General features: G+C 37.3%; 1 protein-coding gene across 1 annotated transcript; it reads left to right on the top strand.

Annotated features, from left to right (window-relative positions):
• Positions 1–1,409: 1,409 nt before the first annotated feature.
• chn1 (chimerin 1) lies at positions 1,410–11,414 on the top strand. The gene is made up of 7 exons (XM_032568621.1): positions 1,410–1,661; positions 3,650–3,734; positions 6,493–6,666; positions 8,149–8,226; positions 8,901–9,038; positions 10,364–10,469; positions 10,631–11,414. Exons 1-7 carry the CDS (start codon positions 1,410–1,412, stop codon positions 10,800–10,802), a joined length of 1,005 nt encoding a protein of 334 aa, XP_032424512.1. The 3' UTR covers positions 10,803–11,414.
• Positions 11,415–21,393: the final 9,979 nt, after the last annotated feature.

Here is a 21,393-nt window from a genome sequence, read left to right as displayed (position 1 = left end):
ATATAAGAGATTGAACTACATACCTGTCCTACGTACCTATAAAGTATTAATTTTACTTCTTTTTTTTTCAAACAAGTTTTGAAGTATCATTACAGTAAAAAAATTACAGGTACCCCATTACAGAAGCTGTTTTACATCACTGTCTTTCTAAAACTTGTCACTCCTTTTACTGAGTGACAGGTTCACATTCAAGGTTTTATACATCAGCAAGAAAAAGAAAAAGAAAAGTGAATTGTTCAATTAACTGAGGATTGTTTCAAAGCTTTTTAAAAATGTTAAAGTAGCAAATAAAGACCAGTCATTTGTAGATGACTTGGAGATGTATCCATAGGAAATTGGACAAAACATTTATATCGTAACAACAAAGCAATCTGCCTCTCATATTTTAAAGACCTTGAAGAGTCACCTGCATGGATGAGTTCCTGAATGTGGACATTAAAATCTGGCAGGCCTTGCTACAAATGATTTCAAAAGTAATGATTGTGTAATTTAAAGAAGTTACTTTATGTGGACATATACATGTGATGGTAAATTTTAATCTGTATTGTTTGAAATGCGAACTTTTGTTGCATCACTCGGCATGATGGCGCGCATCCATGTATTTCCTGTTTCTGTCTGATGCTTTGGGCTTGTGCGTCTTTGCCCTTGAAGGCTCCAGTCGTCACTGGTTTCTGTGGCAACCCGGTTTTGAAAATAGCTTCTCCTCTAACGGCCCACATGCTGTCGCAAGTTCTCCGGGCTGGAGCCCACTCTGGATGCATGACTCATTCATTGCTCATTATCATCCCACTCTCATTTCATGTCATCCTGCTCGAACGGCGTGCGTGGTGGGGGGGTAGGCGGAATAGCGGCTACTACAAAGCTGGTGTAGCCACGCTGCGATTGGCTGGTAGGATCCATTTAATCTTCTGCCACTACTAGAGGGTCCACCTCCATCCTCCTCCCCCTCTCTTCCTTTCAGCCCGCCCCTGTCAGCATCCACACACAACAGTGTGCTGTCTCTGTTCCAGGGGAGAATATCAGCTCTGCGCAGGGAAGAGAGGATTAGCTCAGCCACTCATCTCATCTGCATTTACGTTCCTAGGGAAGCACATGAGCATCCAAGGCTGCACCCCTTTTGTATAAAACCTGGCACTCCAATCATAGAGGCTGCACTTGATCTGCTGTCTTGACTGTGTGAAGATTCAAAGACTACAGTTTTTGTTTTCTTATTTATAGGTGTTTTGTATACTTTTTCGTCATACTCTAAAAGGACATTTATATTGGAGATGCTCTTATTTAACTGGGAAAATGCAAGTCATATTGTTTGACAGTCACTTCTTTTGAAAAAAATCAAGGAGACTATCCTCATTTTTTGGGACTTTTTTACACTTTTATCTTTTTTCCCTTTAGGGGACTGAAGCTTCAGAATGCCATCTCGAGAGGCCTACGATGTACAAAAGAAAGACAAGCCTCTGGTGCAAAAGGCCAAGAGAGAGGCCAATCAGGAGGACATTCTGGCGGCGGCTCTGGGAATGAGGATGGGGCCACAGAAACCTTCAGCCACTTTTTGGCAACCACTTAAACTGTTAGCCTACTCACAGCTCACCTCACTGGTTCGCAGAGCCTCGCTGAAGGAGGTTGTCCAGTTGCCCAGGTCTGAAAAAGTCCACAACTTTAAGGTAAGATGCCTCCGCAAAACTCTGTCTTCATGTCATCTTGTGTGGCCGGAGGGCTGCTGCTTGTGGGGGATGAGGGGGGTTTGGGGGTAGGGGGTGAAAAACAGAGCTGTTTTGGTCTGTCCAGAGAGATTTTATCAAAAGAAAATCTGTTGGTAGGGCTGTAGAGCGCTGTTGTCAGTTAAAACACCAGATGGGGAGATTATGATGCTGGACGAGGGCAAAACAGTGGAGGACAGCATCCCTGTTTGCCTTCAGTTTGGTTTTTAGTGGGACAGAGAGCAGCAGCAGAATTTGACAATGTTATTTTGTGCTGGTCTCTTCCTTCTGCTTTGCCCTTTCAGTTTGCTGATTGCTGCATTTTATCCTTTTGCATGTGTGAAGTTTGTAATTATGCACAGTATTGATGGTGTTTCGCTGCCATAATGGACAAAACATAAAATTGTGAAACAAAGCTGAGTTTTTTTTTTTTTATTTAAACCTAATTAGGCATCTTGACAGTTAATTAAACTAATAGAAAAAAACAATGTGTTGCTGTTAGAAAAATAAAGTAAAATCCTTTTGATTTCATGATTTCTAACACCAACAGTTACATGTAAAACAACAATCATTGCTTAAAGTTCTTATCTTAATTCATTCTTTGTGATTATGATTTCTGCTTGAATTTTATAGGGTATTCACACATTAGTCTGCAGTTAAATCTGGTACAATGCATCTTTAATTCATCAATTAAATCTCTGTTTGTGGAGTGGGTTTCATGCACATCGAGGGAAACACAAAGTCCTTTGCATCAGCTAGAAAAAGGAAGAAATAGTAAAGAAACAGACAATGGCAAAAAAACCAAATAAACAAACAAAGGTAAAGAATAAGTAGAAACATAATATTAACAATGGAAGAAACACATTGTTGTTGATGCAGTTGTAATGATGAGCAAACACAAGAAGCACAAGATTGCAAGAAACATAGAGAGAAAAGAAAACAACAAATCTCCATAAAAGCATGAAATTATTATGTGTTTATGAACGGTATTATTACTTTTTTTTCTCAAAGCCTCTGACAAAAACAAAAACACATTTCCGCCTGTGTCTTTTATTAACTTGCTGCCAGAAAACTGGCAGAGCACTGTTTTTTTCTTGTTTGGTTCAGGGACCTCTCTGATTGGCTGGACTGTTGTTACCCACTGGAGTGTGGGAGCAATCTTTGCTCCGTCTCCACTGAAAAGTCTCCCAGCAACTTATTATACGGCCATTGTGTGAACATCTCACAAAGATGCAAGATTGCTCATCACTTGTCCACAAACGCCTTCACCTTCTTCTTTAAGACATTTACAATCATACTCATTGTTGCAATGGAACTGAAATACTTTTACTAAATGCTGCCCTGGGAAATGCTGGGTATGCAAAAACATTTTTTTTAGCATTATCATTATTAAGGCCAATTCGTGATTTTTGTGCTGGTGACAATAAAAAATGTTCCTGATTCATTGAAAAACATCTTTAAAAAAGTTCTAGTTTAGTCAAGTGAAAGAAAAACGCTTAAATAAAGTATGCTTAAAATAATTTCTTTTATTTTTGAATAATCCAGTTTAGGTTTGCTGTATTTACATTTTTTGAACTACAAATGATCAAATTTTATCCAAATTCCTTAAAAAAATAATAAAATAGCTTTTAAATCTACGACTTTAGCATCATTATGAAGCTATGTAATTGCCTCATTCTCTTACAATTTCCTGTCCCCAATGACTTGAAATCACAAAAGCAACTGAAAACCCATTTGGACCCAAATGATAGATATAGATTTCCCCCCCAAATTCACTCCTTCATAGATTGTCGCTCTGGGTGGTGGGCAATGTAAAAAAAAACAAAAAAAAAACAACCCTGGTTCAGCGATGAGAAGAAGGGGAAGGAGGGGAAATAAGTCAAATGTTTTTTTGTGTAAATAAGATAGATTAAATGGCTGGACTCGTCTGACTGTCCTCCTTCCTGCTGCAGGTCCACACCTTCCGGGGGCCTCACTGGTGCGAACACTGTGCCAGATTTATGTGGGGGCTGATGGCTCAGGGGGTCAAATGTGCAGGTATGTTCAATTCATCACAATAAAGCAACATTATATAAACTGCTATGTCTCTTTACCACACTTCTTTGTTACACTGGTGTTGTTCAAAATGAGCATTACGCTATATAGGTTACTTGGTTTATAGTACATCTGGAGCAGGATTATTGAATTTTAATCCCAAACTCTCAACTCTTGATTGGGGATTATTGATTGTACAACAAAGCTGTGATGCAACATATATGCAATGGGATCTAAAACCTTATTTTTGACCTACTTTGGTTTGCGCTAAGTAGTATGAGGATCAGTCATGTGGAAAATTTACTTTCTGGGATAAGAATTCACAGCTTTCTGGGGCTGAAGATACAAAAAAAGTCAAATGGAATTGATGCATTTTACAGCTCTCCTCATCATCTCCGTTAATGGATTATGCTACCCAGGCTGAGCACATTTGAAGAACATTCACTAGAGAGGCACAGATCCGTGACCAGCCAGTTGGAAACTCAAAAATCCCATATTTTTCCAATCAGTGGAGGCACCATACTGAACACTACCAGGTCATGCTGACAACTACCTTTGGTGTGGAAGTTGTTGCTGAGAAATAAATATGATAAACTATTTAATAATTTGATCTTACTTTAAAAACAATTTACAGTCAAATTTGGTTGCTCCAAATGTAAAATTATGAACTTTCAAGCTACAAAAAAATCTTTAAACAGCCTTTCTTGAGCGCTGCAATCCATATGAGCAAGTCAAAGCTTTAAAAGAAAAAAACGTGAATCAGAAAATGGCCACAAAATTCTGAACAACTCGTTTTGCATACTCACCCACTTTGTGCAGTCATTTTCTGTCTTTCTGAATTTGCTCAGTCCTTTAGTTGCGAGTAAAATTCCTTGAGTGCGTTTCATCTCCAACATGTCAAATACTCCAGGTGAGATTTCTATCTCAGCACTACAACCCAGTCTGGTGTGTGTCTTTGATGTTTTATTGATGCAACAAAGTGTGTCACATAAGTCTGCAAGAGATCTGATATTAATTATTAACAACTTGATGCTGAGTGCTGACAACAATCTATATAAAGCCTCATATGGTGGAAGCTAATCTTTATCAGCCACTCACATACAGACACATCATTCCTTCAGACTCACCCCCAGCTTGCTGAATCTGGGGCAGCAATGTCTCCCATGATTCTCACATTTGCATACCAAAAAAAACCCTCACTGTTCTTCCAGCCCCCCTTTTTTCTTTTTTGTATGTGTGAACTGTTTTTGGCCCAGTGCCAGAGAGCAAGGCTCTGCTTGTGCTTGTTGTGGTACATTTCCTCATCAGAATAAAACCCCCCACCCGCCGACCCACCCAGCCTCATCCCATCATGCCTGTGAAGGAAAACAAAGCTGGCATATCTCTTTAATGAGGTGCAGAGTTGGGACTGTGTGGAAAGGAGTTTTTTTTCCACTCTCTCTCTCACACACACACATTAAAATGCAGCCCCTTTCAATCATAGAGCTGGGTCAAGCCCTATTTAACCTAAACACTTGAAATAATATATATAAAAACGAGGCCTGCCTTAAAAATCTTTCCAGACAGAAAGGCGTCCCATACATTTTCTAGACTGGGATGATAATGTGCTGATAAGAAAATTAACAACCCTTTCTCAAATGGGAGAATAGCAAGAGTCAGCGTCTGGACTCCCTTGGGATCAGCCTCCCCCACCTGAGACCCCGGACCACCACCGTCCTCACACGGACAAGGGTAGCTCAGCAGGCTTGCAGCCGATGACACGCACATCCCTGTTATACGGCCTGTCTCATGTCTTTAAGAGAATCATCTCTTAGGGTAATTACATTTCTGCATCAATGCATATAAAAGCAGGCGGTGCGAATTTCTCCAGGGACCCATATTAATCAAAATATCCTCAAATGCTAAAAGCTTCCGAAGCTTTCACAGCTTTTTTTCTTTACAACACAAAAAATGCAACATTTCTCTCCTGGTTCTTGAATGTATATTTCTTAATAGCTTTTTGTTTAAAGCGGCGTGAAACATACCCCCCATTACAACTTGAAGACACAAGCTCATCTAAGATCTAAAGAGCTGAAGAGGTGGCCCATTTTAATCTGGGAAAGTAGGTCTTCTGTAGCCCGCAGCGCCTCGATCGCTGCTTCCACTGACAATGAGCGCAAGCTTAGATTTGGAAAAGAATAGAGCCCTGCACTGACTGGCCTTCCTCTGGGCACCAGCATTTTCACTGAGCCTCTAACTCCCTACATGTGTCCCTGTTAAAGAGCAGAGCTGCAGCCTGTCTCTCTCCCTGCTGATGCTCTGTTCTTAACACAATGAAAGGAGCTGCGCCTCAAGGCCTCGTATGCTGTGACTGAGAGAAAGACACAATATGTTCTGCTTTTCCTGATATTCTCCTCAAACACTAGTCAAAGAGTGTATTGTGTCTTGTAGATATTTTTGGGCAACCAGAACATTGCACTGCACATTCCCGTCTTGTTTTTTTTCAGCTTATCTTTCTTTAATTGGTTCATCTGAATTCATCTAAGGCCATCTGGAAGGGAATGGATCTGTTCGGTACTCAAGGTTACTCCAATGCTGTGAGGAGATGAAACAAATTCTCCAGAGGTGCTGTGACATTTTAGAAGCTAATATGAAAAAATGAACAGTCACAAATCATCCAGTGAGATTTGGATTATATTTGTTGCCAAGTGCATTCAAGCAAACAAGAACGTCATGTCAAAGCAACTGCTTATTAATGATTCGATTCCTCTTCTTTTCATAGACTGTGGTATGAATGTTCACAAAGAGTGCTCGGCTCAGGTGCCCAACGACTGCAAGCCTGACCTGAGACACGTCCGTAAGGTTTACAGCTGCGACCTCACAACCCTGGTGAAGGCCTACAACACAGCCCGACCCATGGTGGTGGACATGTGCATACGGGAAATCGAGTCCAGAGGTTAGTTTTTATGCATTTTATACACACGCAAAAACTAGAATGACATTTCACCTTGAAGTTTCTCACAGTTCGTCACATTACATCCATAAGTCATTATTGGGATTTTATGTAATGCACCAACACAAAGTGTTGATTTAATCATAAGACTAATCAATTAAATGGCTAAAATGATGCGACAGTTTCAACAAAAATACAATAATTGTGACTCAACATGTTTGTCTTGGAGTATCTTTACAAATAATGCTGCTGGAACAAAACAATTAAAAAGGGGTTACTCAAAGGGGCCACCAAACACATTAGGTCTTCTGGTCCTATTTAACCAGAAGATCTTTGTCCTTGTGTTTGGAGTGTCCGCTACATGGGCTCTGGCCAATTTTAAACATGATATGGCTTTCTTTTTAAAACCAGGTTTAAATGCATATCTAATAACTGTTAATATTTGGTGTTTTTGTACTTAGTTTAAATAATTATAGACTCTAAAGGTTGGATTAGATTTTATTTGATGGTGTCAGAGTAACGGTGGCTACAAATGCAAATCAAACTTGTCAGATTTCTATTTAAAAAAAATGAAAATAATGCTTCTTTTCCTTCTGCTGAAAGAGTGAGCACAATTTTTTGTGTTTCATAAAATCACAACAAAATCCTTTGAGCCTGTGGTTGCAACATGGCAAAATGTGAAAAAAAGTTCAAGTGATATGAATATCTTTGGAAAGCAGTATAAATGCGTAAAAAAATATACAGTAGTAAAAGGTGAAATAAATAGAAACGTTTAAAATTCTTTGAAACTCTGTTGTTATTACATAAAACCTAATTTGGAAACTTGATATTTTAATTTGATGAGATTCTTTGTTTCCGTCAAACATTATTGCAAGACAATAAAAACAATTTCATGTTTGACTTGTATAAATTGATCACTGTACTTGAATACCAACTCTCCTTTTTTGCTCATTTCTTAACAGATACAAGTCTTTGAGTGGCTTCAAGACTTTTGTTTCTTGTATTTTTAAAACAGTTTTCCTTCAAATCATCTTCAATGTGTACCCTTTTGGTTGTAGTGCTTAAAGTCTGATTCAATTACAGACTAATTTAATGTTTTTGTTTGCCAGCGGAGGCTGAGTGGAGTGATGATATTGCTGGTAATTGTAAATGTGTAATGAGGAAAACATTACTCTGTTTCCTGCTGTCTTAGCTGATTGCATTTCAGTTAAATCATTCAGAGATCTCTCATTGTCTCCCCTCTAATGTCTGTCTGTACCTAAGTTTGATTAATGGCTTTATTATTTTGCCCAGTGATGCAGAAAACCGTTTCCACAGACCCATGTTTCCTTTATTGCATGATACTGAGGATGTTTTGACTTTAATTTCCTCTGAATATTTCAGATTTAATCCTAAATTAGACGTTGCTAAATGCAGGTGAAAATGGTCTAAATCTCTCCTAAGAACTCGTTTGATATTTGAAAGTTTGCATGTTTTTTATTAAAGGACTGAAGTCAGAGGGCCTCTACAGAATATCCGGATTCAGCGATTCGGTGGAAGAAGTCAAGTCGGGATTTGATAAAGGTTTGTCTTCTTTGTTTTATAGATTGTTATCAAGTCAAGGATGACACTTGAAGCCTGTTTGCATATGTCCACAAGACATTCAGATCTCTTCAGATTAATGGAAAATTGAGAGGATTAGAGTCCATCTGAGAGTGCAGATTCTGATCTCTGACTCCTGCTGAATTTCACTATGTGGACAGATAAGAAGGGCCCTCTGAGGGGTCACACTGTCTTAAACGTGGCTGTGTTGGGATTCAGTAGTCAACTTAGTGAGAATAAACCTGTCGTGGCCGAGTGCTGTATGAATTTTAACCGTAAGAAAAACCCCACAGCAGCGGACTGAATCCTGAGCCAGATCCGCATGCAGGAGATCATCCATGACAGAGTGTCATTCCAGCTCACAGCGCTGTGATGTTCAGTCTGCCAGCACAAGTAGGCCACGCTCTCCTCTGGAAAGCATGCATAAATGAGCCAAAGTCAGAATTAAACAGGCCAAAGGCATGATAGCTGATACTCCGGGAAAAAAATAAGAGAGAGATCGGAAATTGATTTTTTTTTTCCCCCAACACCATAACGCACTGTCTTTACTCCTCAGTTCACACTGTGATGTGAAAGTGCTGATGTGAGCCATTTTCAGTACAAGCACTCTCATTTTCCCACTATTGTCTCCCTTATCCTGCCACATATCTCTGCAGATGGCGAGAAGACAGACATCTCAGTGAACGCCTATGAAGACATCAATATCATCACGAGCGCACTGAAGCTGTACCTCAGGGATTTGCCAGTTCCTGTAATCTCCTACGATTCTTACCCCAGGTTCATCGAGGCCACAAGTAGGTTTAAGAAGTCATTTAAAGCGCGCAAATATTATTGATGAAGAACGTTGCTTTTCATTTCACATTTATTTTGCACAAGATCTCTAGATGGAGCAATTGTTTCAGATCACATCTTTGACGAGTAAAGAAAAAAATACACCATAGACGTAAACTGTAAACAAAGGAAAACCACCTGCAGACAGTGGTAATGTGGACCTCAGATTTACATAAATTTATGACATCGGATCGCTTTGCTGAAATACTTGCTGAAGTTATTTAAAATAAAATAGAATAGAATAAACATTTATAATGCACAAAATGCAGCTGATGTGCTGTACAGAATTTTTATGGCTTTTGCTAATTTTCAGCACTGAAGCCCTGATTATACAAAAGCCCCATTTTGATTTGTACATAATCAGCACAGATGACCAACTAGTTAAAATTACTTTAAGCTACACAATAAAACTCATATGCATGCAGTCCAATAAGTTTTAAATAACAAGCCAACTGCAAAACCCTCAAATACGTAAAAATAAGCTTATGCCAAATGTGATCTGCATCCAGACACAAGGAAACCCATCTGAAGCACATCATAAAGTTCTACTTTTTCCTAAATTTGTCCAATAATTTACCTATCATAACTGTATCTGTTGTTGGTGCAGAGTGTGCATTTTACTTAATTATGTTTTCCCAAAAAAAACAGTCTTGCCTTGCTTTAAACCACTAATCTCCAACAATATTGTCCATTGCTCTTTGATAAAAATGGCTTTTAGCCAACAACAGGAAGTACTTTTATCCCTCACTGCTTCCTCTGAGGCTAGAGTGATGCCTGACCACTTCTGAAGGGATAAATAATTTAAAATGCCAGATACCTCTGTAGACAGCTTTATCTAGCTTTAGCTTATTTATTCATTCCAAAAGATTTAAACATTTGGAAAACAGTAAGGTATGCTGTTTGTTTTGACAATAACTACTATTATTAGCAAAATAAGCCAGTGACATGATGTTTTTTTGCACAAGACGAATATGACCATTAAATGCATATATTCGCTTTTTTTAAAAATATATATTTTCTAGATTTGTTCTATATACTACCATTAAATGTAAAATGTTTCTGTAGTACGAATATTTTCCTTCTTTACTTTTTTGGACAGGATTTGCTTTTCCCTGTGGTTGTCTTTCTCTGGGTATTTCCTAGACTTTCCAACAAGATATCTCTTAAATAGAAACTCTTTCATGTAGATGTTTTGAGCCACTTTACCCCTCGGGCCCCCGAGCCTGTGCCCCTCTGTCCCTTTCAGTGATCTTTTCATGCTGATCACGTCATCCTCTCTGTTTGGCAGAGCTAACAGATCCTGAGAAGAAGCTGGAAGCTTTCCGGGAGGCTCTCGCTCTGCTGCCGCCATCACACAAGGAAACTCTCAAGTACCTCATGGCCCATTTAAAAAGGTAAGTAATGCAAACAAGCCCTGTAACGGCTAATGGATAGAATGACATTTAAAACAACTTCAGAGAATGGAAGAGGAATGAACACAACACCAATGTTATTTTTCATTCCTCTCACACTGGCAGGGAGTTGTGTGCATGTCTAATTGTAATAAATATTTCAGGGTAACACAGAACGAGAAATTCAATCTGATGAGTGCGGAGAACCTCGGCATTGTATTTGGGCCCACCCTCATGCGTGCGCCCAACCAGGACGCCATGACAGCACTGAACGACATCCGCTACCAGAGGCAGGTGGTGGAGGTGCTCATCAAAAACGAAGATGTGCTCTTTTAAGCTCTGATCAAGACTGTTTTTCTGTTTTCCAGCTGTTCCCTTATGTGGATACTTTTTTGCATTATAATGATGGATACTTTTTTTAATGCCTTCCATATGGACTAACATCTGTTCTCGGTGCACATGATGCACCTTACACCTATTTACTGACTCCCCATTTTTGTCGGGGGGTTTTTAGAAGCTGATAGGCCTGCATGCATGGTGCAAGGCCTCTTTTGATTTGTTGTTGTACCTTAGCTCGTGTTAAGATTGTGATTTTGCGTTAGTCTGTCCTGTAGGTAGTAGTTGTCATCCACATTCCTTTCTGCTGGCTCTGCAGTTACTTCTGTGAAACTTTGTACATCAAGATGGAAATAAGCTACTAAATTTTCTTAGGTGATTTTTATGACGCTGTATTTTTTTACCTCTTTGATCATTTGTAAGTGACCCACAGTTTTTGGTTGAATCGACTTTCTGTATGTAAACGCTGGTGCATTTGCCTGATGGTAACATTTTTATTGTGCTATAAAACGGCATTATTTGTGAAATTAATTTTGTACTGTATTGTTTTTTTCTATACAACCTGTGCATGATCACTTTAATTTATTAAACCCTACTTTGACAAACTCTTTATGAATTATTGCCTTAATAAAAAATCAACATCATATTGGTGATTAAAAAAGCATTTCTTGTTTATGCATTTCTGTCTTGTTAGTCCTTTGACTGGGAAACGACAGAAAAAACTGCAAGCTCAGTATTGTGTATTTGGCTTATGTTCATGCGACGACAAAGACACACTGCTTCCAGTAAATAATACTTGATTATTGTTCATACATCTGATGCTGCAGCATACATGACACCAAACACATTATTTGTATTCTACATAAATGGTACCCAAATGTGGGGGCATATACCGAGGGATAATGTTACTGAATCTCATTCTCCATCAAAGAGATGCTCTGTCTGCACTGATGAAGATTTGTTTATTGTAGCAAACTAAGTAATTTAATTGGCTGACATGGCTAGAGGGTGGGTTCTGTTTTTCAAGCCAGTTAAGTGGATAACTCTTTGACCTCTTGGGGGCACTCATAGGCAGTGTTGAAGACACTAACACTTTCGGCACAGAATGATCTGAAGTATGAGAAATACAAAAAACGAGTGTGGTGTCCAGGAAAATGTTGCTTGTCCTGACATGATGAAGTTGCAGACTGAACTTTACGCCTGTCTAACCAACAGGATATGTGTAAAACATGCAAGGAAGGAGCATCATAAAATAAATACCTACTCCAATCACGTGATGGCACACATAACTGAAATATGCACCCTCCCCCCTTGCTTTCTGCTGCTGTGCTACAGCTCCTCCCCCATAGCAGAGTCTGCTTTGAATCCACAACTTTATGTTGATCCTTCGCCATTTGCACAGCAACAATCTTGAGTTTGTATGCTCAAGATTTCCCATCCCATATTATACCTTGAGGTCATAGTGACAGTTTTAACAAATATGTTAAAAACATATTTTTATAAAAGTTATCTACTGCAGCTTTAATGGTGGTATTTCAAACATGCATCCACACAGTGTAACTATAAACTAACCCACAAATCAATAAAGATTTGGCCTCTTTTTCCCTGACTCTATACTGAATCAAATTCTGCTTAGGGCCTTACACATGAATAAATCATTCAGGTGGAAAGCTACCAGTGGATTGTTAGTCAAATATAATAAGAAAATAATATTCCAAGTCTTTTGTTCTGTATCCCCCATTTGGGAAGAAATTTCTATAAAGATGTGCCCCCAGTGTTGCCATGTTTCAAAGCAGAAAGGCTGAAAGAAGATAAGGCTGCAGTCACCTGGAAAATGAGATAAGATGCATGAAAAAGTTCCTGTATAAGACTAAGACAATAAATGATAAAAAATGTTTAAATTTGTGAAAAAAGTGCATCTAAAACCCCCCACACATCAGATGACTTTCCCAAAAGACACCCTCAAAACATCAGTCGTATAGATTCCCTGTGTGATTAAAACCTGATCCTTGTTACCTGAAGCTACACTCCTGTGCTCCGCAGAGGGCTTTAATTACTGGATAAATATGTAAACACTGTCACACAGAATTAATAATGTCTATCCAAACAGTTTACAAAAACTTGTCGTGTTCATAATCTGGGCGTCATTGTACAATTTCTATTCTTACTATTGAGATTCAGAACACATATGAAAACTGGTAGAGAGTAATGTTTCTAGTTTATTTGGACATGTGGATATTTAATGTAAATTTAATAACACTGTAAAATTCAAGTAATGTGTAATATGACAAAAATGTGTATGCATTTGAATCAAATCTTATAAACAGTTTGGAAGTCAGCTACACAAATATCAATTTGATACTAATTATAAAACGATGCACTCAGATGGAGTTTATTTAAACAAATGGGCAAAATCTGTTCTTTGAGGTAACCAGATGATTGCGTAAAGTCACAAACGCTGCAGCAATCTCTCTCTCCTAAGGAGCTGTCTGAAGCCTTTAGGAAGAAGATTATAGCAGCTAATGAACCTGGAAATTGGTTTGCATTGGTCTTACAAGAGTTTGAAAAAAATAACTTTGACTGTTTGGGAAATGATCTATAAGTGAAGGACATTCAAAATAAATACCCCCGTGCTCTAGCAGTCCAGAGCATGGGACTAAAAACAAATGAAAAGTCCAGGGGGAGAGTAAAAGCAAAATCTTTTAATATGAAGATGCCTGTGTCCATTCACTGGTTAATCAGTATTCCTGGTAACCACTGGAGCATGGAGACAAAAGAACACAAATTAGAGAAGAATTTACTGAAAAGGATAACTCAGGAGATGAATACAAGAAAATCTCAAAATCAGTGAATCTGGAGTTCAGTTAAATCCATCATCAAGGAATAGAAGGAATATGTCACATGTGTAAATCTGTCTGGATCGGATCGTCCTCACAAACTGAATGACCGTTTCCCAAGGAGACCCATGAGCGAAACCATCAGAACATCAGAACTATGCTGAAGAAATCGGGGAGGCTGCAGACAAAAACTGTTTCATCGATTCTTCACCAGTCAAACTTTATGGGAGTGTGTTAATTTGAAAGCCACCTTTGAACAAAACTTAAATTAAGACTTGACTAGAGTTTGTGGGAAACTGGTGACATGGAAAAAAGTTCTTTGATAACAAGAACTTTCTTCAACTATCTTTCTTCCTCCATTTTGATGAGACCAAAATGAAGGTTTTTGGTCAACAAATAAGATTCCTTGTTTGGCAGACATCAAACTCTGCTCATCAACAAAATACGCCACCCCACTGTGAAGCATGGTGGTGTCAGCATCATGCTGCGGGGCGCTTCTTGGTAGCTGACCCTGGAAGACCTGTGAAGGTAGAAGATAAAATGAAAAGTGAATGAAAATCCAGCTAAAGCTACACAGAAATGGTCTTAAGACAGCAAGGTGGATGTTATAGATGTTATAGTCAAAGTCACTTTGACATGAAAGAGGTTTCGTTGTTGTTGGTTTTGATAAAAAATAATATGTTGATCATGACTGATTTGTGAAAACATGCATGTGAATAAATGTATGTATATATCTCTAGATAGACAGACAGACAGACAGACAGACAGACAGACAGACAGACAGACAGACAGACAGACAGACAGACAGACAGACAGACAGATAGATAGATAGATAGATAGATAGATAGATAGATAGATAGATAGATAGATAGATAGATAGATAGATAGATAGATAGATAGATAGATAGATAGATAGATAGATAGATAGATAGATAGATAGATAGATAGATAGATAGATAGATAGATAGATAGATAGATAGATAGATAGATAGATAGAATACACACACAAATATCATATAATATATGCAGTATATAAATATAGAAGGAATATATTCATTAATGTGTACTTTTACACAGGAAATTTGTACTGTTATATATATATATATATATATATATATATATATATATATATATATATATATATATATATATATATATATATATAACAGTATATACAGTATATATATATATATATATATATATATATATATATATATATATATAAAGAGAAAGAGAAAGAGAGAGAGACGATTAATATATGATGAATATATGATCTGTCATGTCAAATTTTCCTTTTGGCAGCTGTTTCTTTAATTTAATTTAATTTTTTTCTTCTTTTTTTTTTACTTCTTTTTGCAGCATTTCAGCAGCAATCAAGACTTGACATTTAATCACTTGGCTGTTGGGACCACATCACATTGAGTTAACATAAGCCAAGCCCAGGCGTGTCTCGATTGTGTGGTAAAATTGGATTTCCATCCAACCGTTTAGCCTGCCCTTTCTATTTTGAATATATCCTACCTTCATCCATGATCTGCACTGACTGCAAAAAGAAGCAAATCGCAGCAATAAAGCTATCAGGGTCTTTATCTCCCAGGCAGATAATGCCATGCAAGAGTGGTGTCTCTTCAATGTACTGTTCATTGGATGTGCATCATTCAAGGCAACATGTCAATGAAAGTACATTTAAAAGGCTGTGATCCATGAGAAAACTGCCCTTTCTCTTCGAACTTGATGTTAATTTCTCCTCCCTGTAAAATCCTGATTTGAAATATGCAAATGTTTTTAATTTTACAGATTGCTTTCTTATTCTGTTAAATTATTTTGCCATCATATTAAAATTATCCATACTTATAAACGAAGCACATTGGAAATGCATGCAGCGTCGCCTTTATGGTCTGGCAGCTGATTCCACTAGAGCCGTCATATTTTTGTCATAAGTTGTCTTATGTCCCCATCTCATCAGTCTTGAGTCAATCCATCTCTTAAAGCCAAAATTCATTTTATTTATTTATTTTTTAAATTTTTGTAGTGGGTTAGTAAAAATCCAGTTTCTTTACAAAATTACTTTTAAGAATGTCATTCGCTTTCATTAAAGGACCAGATGGTAACATATACTGTAAGTGCTCACTATTTTTTTGTGTTAATACAATAAAACAACCATCAAAACACCTATTTGGCATATTCCCTGTACAAAGTTTATTTCTGTTTACGACAATAGAAACGAACTACAGGTCTAAAGGAGCCTTTAGACACATCCTCATTCTGACCCATGGCAGTGTTTTCTGTTTTAAGGAGGTGTGGCTCCAAACATGCTGTTTTTGTCAAAGTAGAACATTTCAAATGATCTATCTGGTTTGAAAAACAATGGAAAGCCCAAGTGTATATTATTTCTCTTTTCTACGTTGGAGATTTTTAGATTTTCTGGCTCTAAAGCACATAGTCAGTCCTCGGAGGCCGAGGTTCTGCATGTTTCAGATTTTACCCTTTTTTCACACATCTGAATTAAATGAATGGTTCATTCGTTGGACTCTTTAGAATTAAGGTAAATGTTGGTGAGGTAATTCAGTCATCTGAATGAGCTGAATGCATCTAAACATGCAATGTGTTGACCATTGAGGGCTGGAGTTGGACACCCCTTGCTAAAATATCTATGACATAAGTAATAAAGATGTTGTTTCTTTATTTCTATAAGAACACTGTGTTCTTTACATTGTTTAACGAACATTATTATCTCTCCAACAAAAGCTCTTTAATCCTCTTAATCTCCATCCAGGCCTAAGACTCTAATGTGTGTAGTTTTCATCAACCCCCTTCAGATTGATGCTTCTATTGAGATTCAGTGAACATTTAATCACTTACAGAGCAGATGTAAACACATGAGGTACAGTCCTCCAGAGGGCGGAAACAGAGAGGGAGCTATAATCAGAGCACCAAGCATGTCAAACATCTGAACACAATAAAACGTGAGACATGAGGCGAGCTTGGATAACTGGAGCTTAAATGCTGTGAATTCAGGTGACCCGAGTGGTTGGATGGAGAGGAGGAGGGGGGACGGTTAAGCCAAGTCTTTCTAATTCAAATGTTGCCAAAATGGTCATTTGTCACTAAGTGAGATGAATGAGGCCTGTGGATGAGTGACTGGCTGATTGAACAGATCGAGGATGTGAGGAAATTGAGTTGCTTGACCCATCACAGGCCTGACGGAGCGGGCGGGGCAAAGCAGAGAAGAGACACACAAGCAAACCTCCTGGTCTCTTGGAGACGGGGAAAATTGATAACTAAATGTATTATATTGTTTATTATACTTATGTATAAATATTTTTAGGTGCTGTAGGAATACTTATAGAAATAAAAGAAGGTAAACCTTCATCTGTAATTAATAGTTGCAACTTGTAGACCATCTGTAGAGATTTTACCCAATATTTGATGTATTTAAAAGTAAAACCCTGCCTATATATTATTCTAGAAGACACATAGATGAACTTGTGCTGATGTAAAGGTAAATCCTCATGTAGATGCAACGGTCGAGCTTGTCAGATAGTTAATGAAAACATGAACACTACCATGTTTGTTTAAACTACTCATGTTCTGAATGCCTATTAATCATTGACTACTGTACATACATTACCATGCAAAAAAAAAAAAAAAAAAGAAATCAAATTTTAAATCTGTATTTTGTTTGACCACTTTTCCATTAAAACTTCATCAGTTCTTCTGGTAACACTCAGATATTTTTTAAAACAATTAGATTTAAGTTGTTTCTACATATATTTGGAAACTAAAGTCTGATTTTCTGCAAATCAGATTTTGCAGAAAAGATTGTAATTTCCTTACAATCTTCTGTCTTTTCTTACAATCTGAGACATGAACAGTGATGCTGGTCATCGTGAGGCTGGGCAGAGGTTCATTACTGGGTATCTGCAGGCAACATCAAACTATGGAGGAGGTTCCTTGTGAATTTCAGAGTGGTTTTCTGTAAACTAAGCTCAAAATTTGGAAGAAAATTGTGTTTTTTCCTCAATCGTGAAAATTACAAGGAGTTTGATTGGTCTGAATATATTCTGCAGCAGGTCAACAACCCAAAACATTTCTGTATTTTGTTTTTTGGGGGGAGTAGGAGGGTTCGATGTCATATTTAAATATTAGATGTCATGTTTTCATTGACTCTAAGTGAAAATGTAACGCTTTATACAGAAATGTCCACTTAAAAACATCAGTCTGTGTGTAATTAATCTACATAATGTGTTTCTCTCAGTGAATTGAGTAGCAGAAATATATTATATTTTCAATAATATTCTAATATATTTAATATGACTGTTCCCTATACATATTTTTTCACATCAGCCTAAAATCTTTGCACAGTGCTGTATCTCCACATGCTAAATAGTCATCTTTTCTCAAAAAGTTTTCACCAGAAAGCAGCTTTCTATGTTGAAGTGTTGAACCAACTACTTCCAAAACTGTGTCCAGCAGAATTCACCTCAAGTCCTTTATTGGAACAATAATAACAAACCTGCAGTGGAGGGAAGAGGATTATGAAGGCATCAGAAGGATCTCAGTCCTATCATTTGACATTTGATGACCAGACCTGGTTCTCCACAAGAAGCATGCTGTCAGGCTACATTTAATCCAGATCATGTCAACTTTTCTCTCAAAGCTTATTGTTTTCATTTTCATCAGCTTCATGTGGCCTGCAGATCGTAACCTTTATAAACAACAAGTATGTATGTGTATATGTATGTAGCTCAGATTGCTAAATTCGTCCTGTCTGTGTTGAAAACCCCCATCGTCACCAGCAACCCGCCATATGCTGCCTCTGACGATTTACTGCTTTGCATCAACAACTTGTACTCTCCCTCTGGTCCTCAGGCACTGATGTCTCTTTGCATTAACATTTAGGTTATCGTTGCTCTTGTTGATGAGTTTCTGCCTGGAGTGCCAAATGTGGCTTCAAAATTGTTCTTGAGACCAAATTACTGCTTAATTGCAACACACCTGTACTTCTGAGGACCTATTAGGAAATAATTGAGATGCTTTTCCTACGCAACTCTAGACTTTTTTTTTGGTCTGGACTATATAATCTCACCAGTCCTACAAAACAACTTAATCCATATATAATCACTTTCTTGCTGTCAGTCTGAGCCATGCATGTTTGTAAACATTATGCTTAATCCAGCTTTTGATAAATAGGTTAAAACAGAAGAGTGAAAATCCAGTGGCGGTGAAGCTCTTTGGTGTAATAATTACATCTCATTTCATCAACATGAAACTTTGTTTTTACTCAGCTGTGGTCTTTTATTGTCTTTGTTGCTTCATATGAAGAGGAACACTGAACAGGTTCACAGCTCCTGCTGAAAGGAGAACTACTGCCTTGATTTGTATGTCTAATAAATCTGTGCAATATGCAGGTCTCACTCATATGTTATATATATTTATAACATGCACGGTGATGTATTTTAAGGATTTATTTTTGTGAATTTTGATGATTGTAGTTTGAAGTTGATGAAAACCCAAACTTTAGTCTGACTGAAATTTATAATCATAAGCTATAAACTGAACAAGTTAAAAGTGGGGTATGCTTATGAAAAATAAAGCTTAAAATGATTTTTGTAAGGTGCTGTAGCCACCTGTGTATATCTGTGCACATCCCTGCTGGTAGTGCTGTAAGTTTTCTGCCAGATGGCAATGACTTAAACAGTGAGTGAAGAGGATGAGAAAAGTCTTTTCAGACCTGAGCAGCTTTCCTCTGCATGATCCGTCATATAATTACTGAAATGAGAGCTGTTTTAACTGATTGAAAATATAGAAAACATGAGCCACTTTAAGTGTTTTTATTTATAATCCAAATCTGTCTTTTAGTGTTTTCTCTCGACTTTTGTCAGTAATCATGAAAATGTTCTCCAATGTTGAATACTGCTAGATACAATGAGAACTTACCCTTATTTTCTAGGTTTTGTTTTAATTACCAACTGTACATTTGGCTGATCCTTGTATTTAATCCTGTTTATCAGACTAACTGCCCCTGCATCTGCTGCTGCAGTAACTTCCCAGCTTATGTGCACATCTGGCAGTGTTCCCATTGTATAAGGCCTGCCTCATTACCCAGTGTCCCTCCGCGCTGTCATGTCTGAAAGCAGGCCTTAGCTTTAATGTATAATACATCACTCGATCCCAGTCTCTGATATGGCTGCTGACAGGAACGTGTGGAGGAGAAACCAGCTCAAGAAGATGATCTCAATGGGATAACAGCAAAACAAAAAACAACATGAACAAAACACTTCTGTGTAATTTGCCAAAATAAGTCAGTCATTTATTATTTTAGAGCTTATAAATTAAAATGGACTATTTACCTTCTAATTATAATTTGCCTATGTGATAAGCAAAGCACTGATTTTGGTGTGTTAATTGTAGAGGGTTTATCTATTTATTTATGATTGGATGCGAGAAAAAGAAACAGCTCCCCCTTTTTGGCAATTCAGAGACATCTCCTGCAATATCCTCAGATCTCCACATTTTCTTAGAAAAAGAAATATGATTTAAAATATTTACAATATTTTTTTACTTTTTAATGTAAATCTGCTATGATCTCCCCATGTGTATTTAATATATAAACATCGGAACCTTCTAAAAATTAGATAATAGTATGTCTACTATCTTTGTTTAAACATATCACAAAACGACAATAAATTACTGATAAAGACCGTTGTCAGCTAAAAGGAGGACTTTGAAATCAGCTTAGCAATTCCTTTCTGCTTCCTCTTTAATATGAACCTTTCGCTTGGAAACAACCATTTATCTCCTGTTGTGTAACTGCATACAAGTGGAGCTTAATATTCTGAACGTCATTATTATTTTTATTTATTTCAATAATTCAATTCAGAAAATGGAATCTGTTTATTATATCCATTTATTACACATTTCAATATATACTTTTAAAAAGTTATTTTATGATCATGTAGTAGCCTTACACAATCATGAAATACTGCTGACATGTATACTTTCCATTTCAATACCAGAAAAAAAAAAACTCGGTCAAATTTTCTATGTTCTGAACCACATGTTCAGTTTGTGACAGAAAAGATTAATGTTAGACGAAAGCAACAAGGAGATAGAAGGAAAGAAGAGGCAAAGGTACAATTTAATGCAATTTTGATTTCTTGAAGCTTTGCAGTCATATTTTCTGTATTATTCTGCCATCTAGTGGCAGCCTACAGAACAGATGCGTTGCTTTGTTCTGTTTTTCTCTTCTATTTGTTCTATAACTTTTGTTATGCTACTCTCGTCACTTGAAAAACAATTGAATAAACAAATAAAATATCTGCGGTTCCTGTCAATTGCCCCTGCCTTGTTTTTTTTTTTTTTCTTGACATTTTGGTTCTTCTTAGATATTGTTGATATTTAATAAGTTGTATTTTTTTTTAAAGAAAGGGTATATACAGGTATATATTCAAAGATTATAGGGAAGATCTACACATAGCTATATGCAGCTTTGGAGTCACAAGTTGCAGGCCCCCATCTACACTATGCATATTGACTGACTCAGCTACACAGCTTTGTAGAAGTCCAAAGAAGTTCTTCATTGCTTACATGTTTCTACATATTGCTTACAAGACAGATTTTTTTTCAATCTTTAAAACAGACCTCAATATTGATTGTACTTTTTTTGTTCCGTTTTTGCATGACTTCATTTTTTTGTTGGTTTGTTTGCTTCTGGGTTAAACCCTTATATTTGACCTAGAGTCATGTAGCAG

Source organism: Xiphophorus hellerii, chromosome 7 (assembly GCF_003331165.1).
Source record: "Xiphophorus hellerii strain 12219 chromosome 7, Xiphophorus_hellerii-4.1, whole genome shotgun sequence".
NCBI lineage: Eukaryota > Metazoa > Chordata > Actinopteri > Cyprinodontiformes > Poeciliidae > Xiphophorus > Xiphophorus hellerii.
The sequence above is the reverse complement of the archived record's forward strand: the minus strand, read 5'-3'. Positions and strand labels throughout refer to the sequence as shown.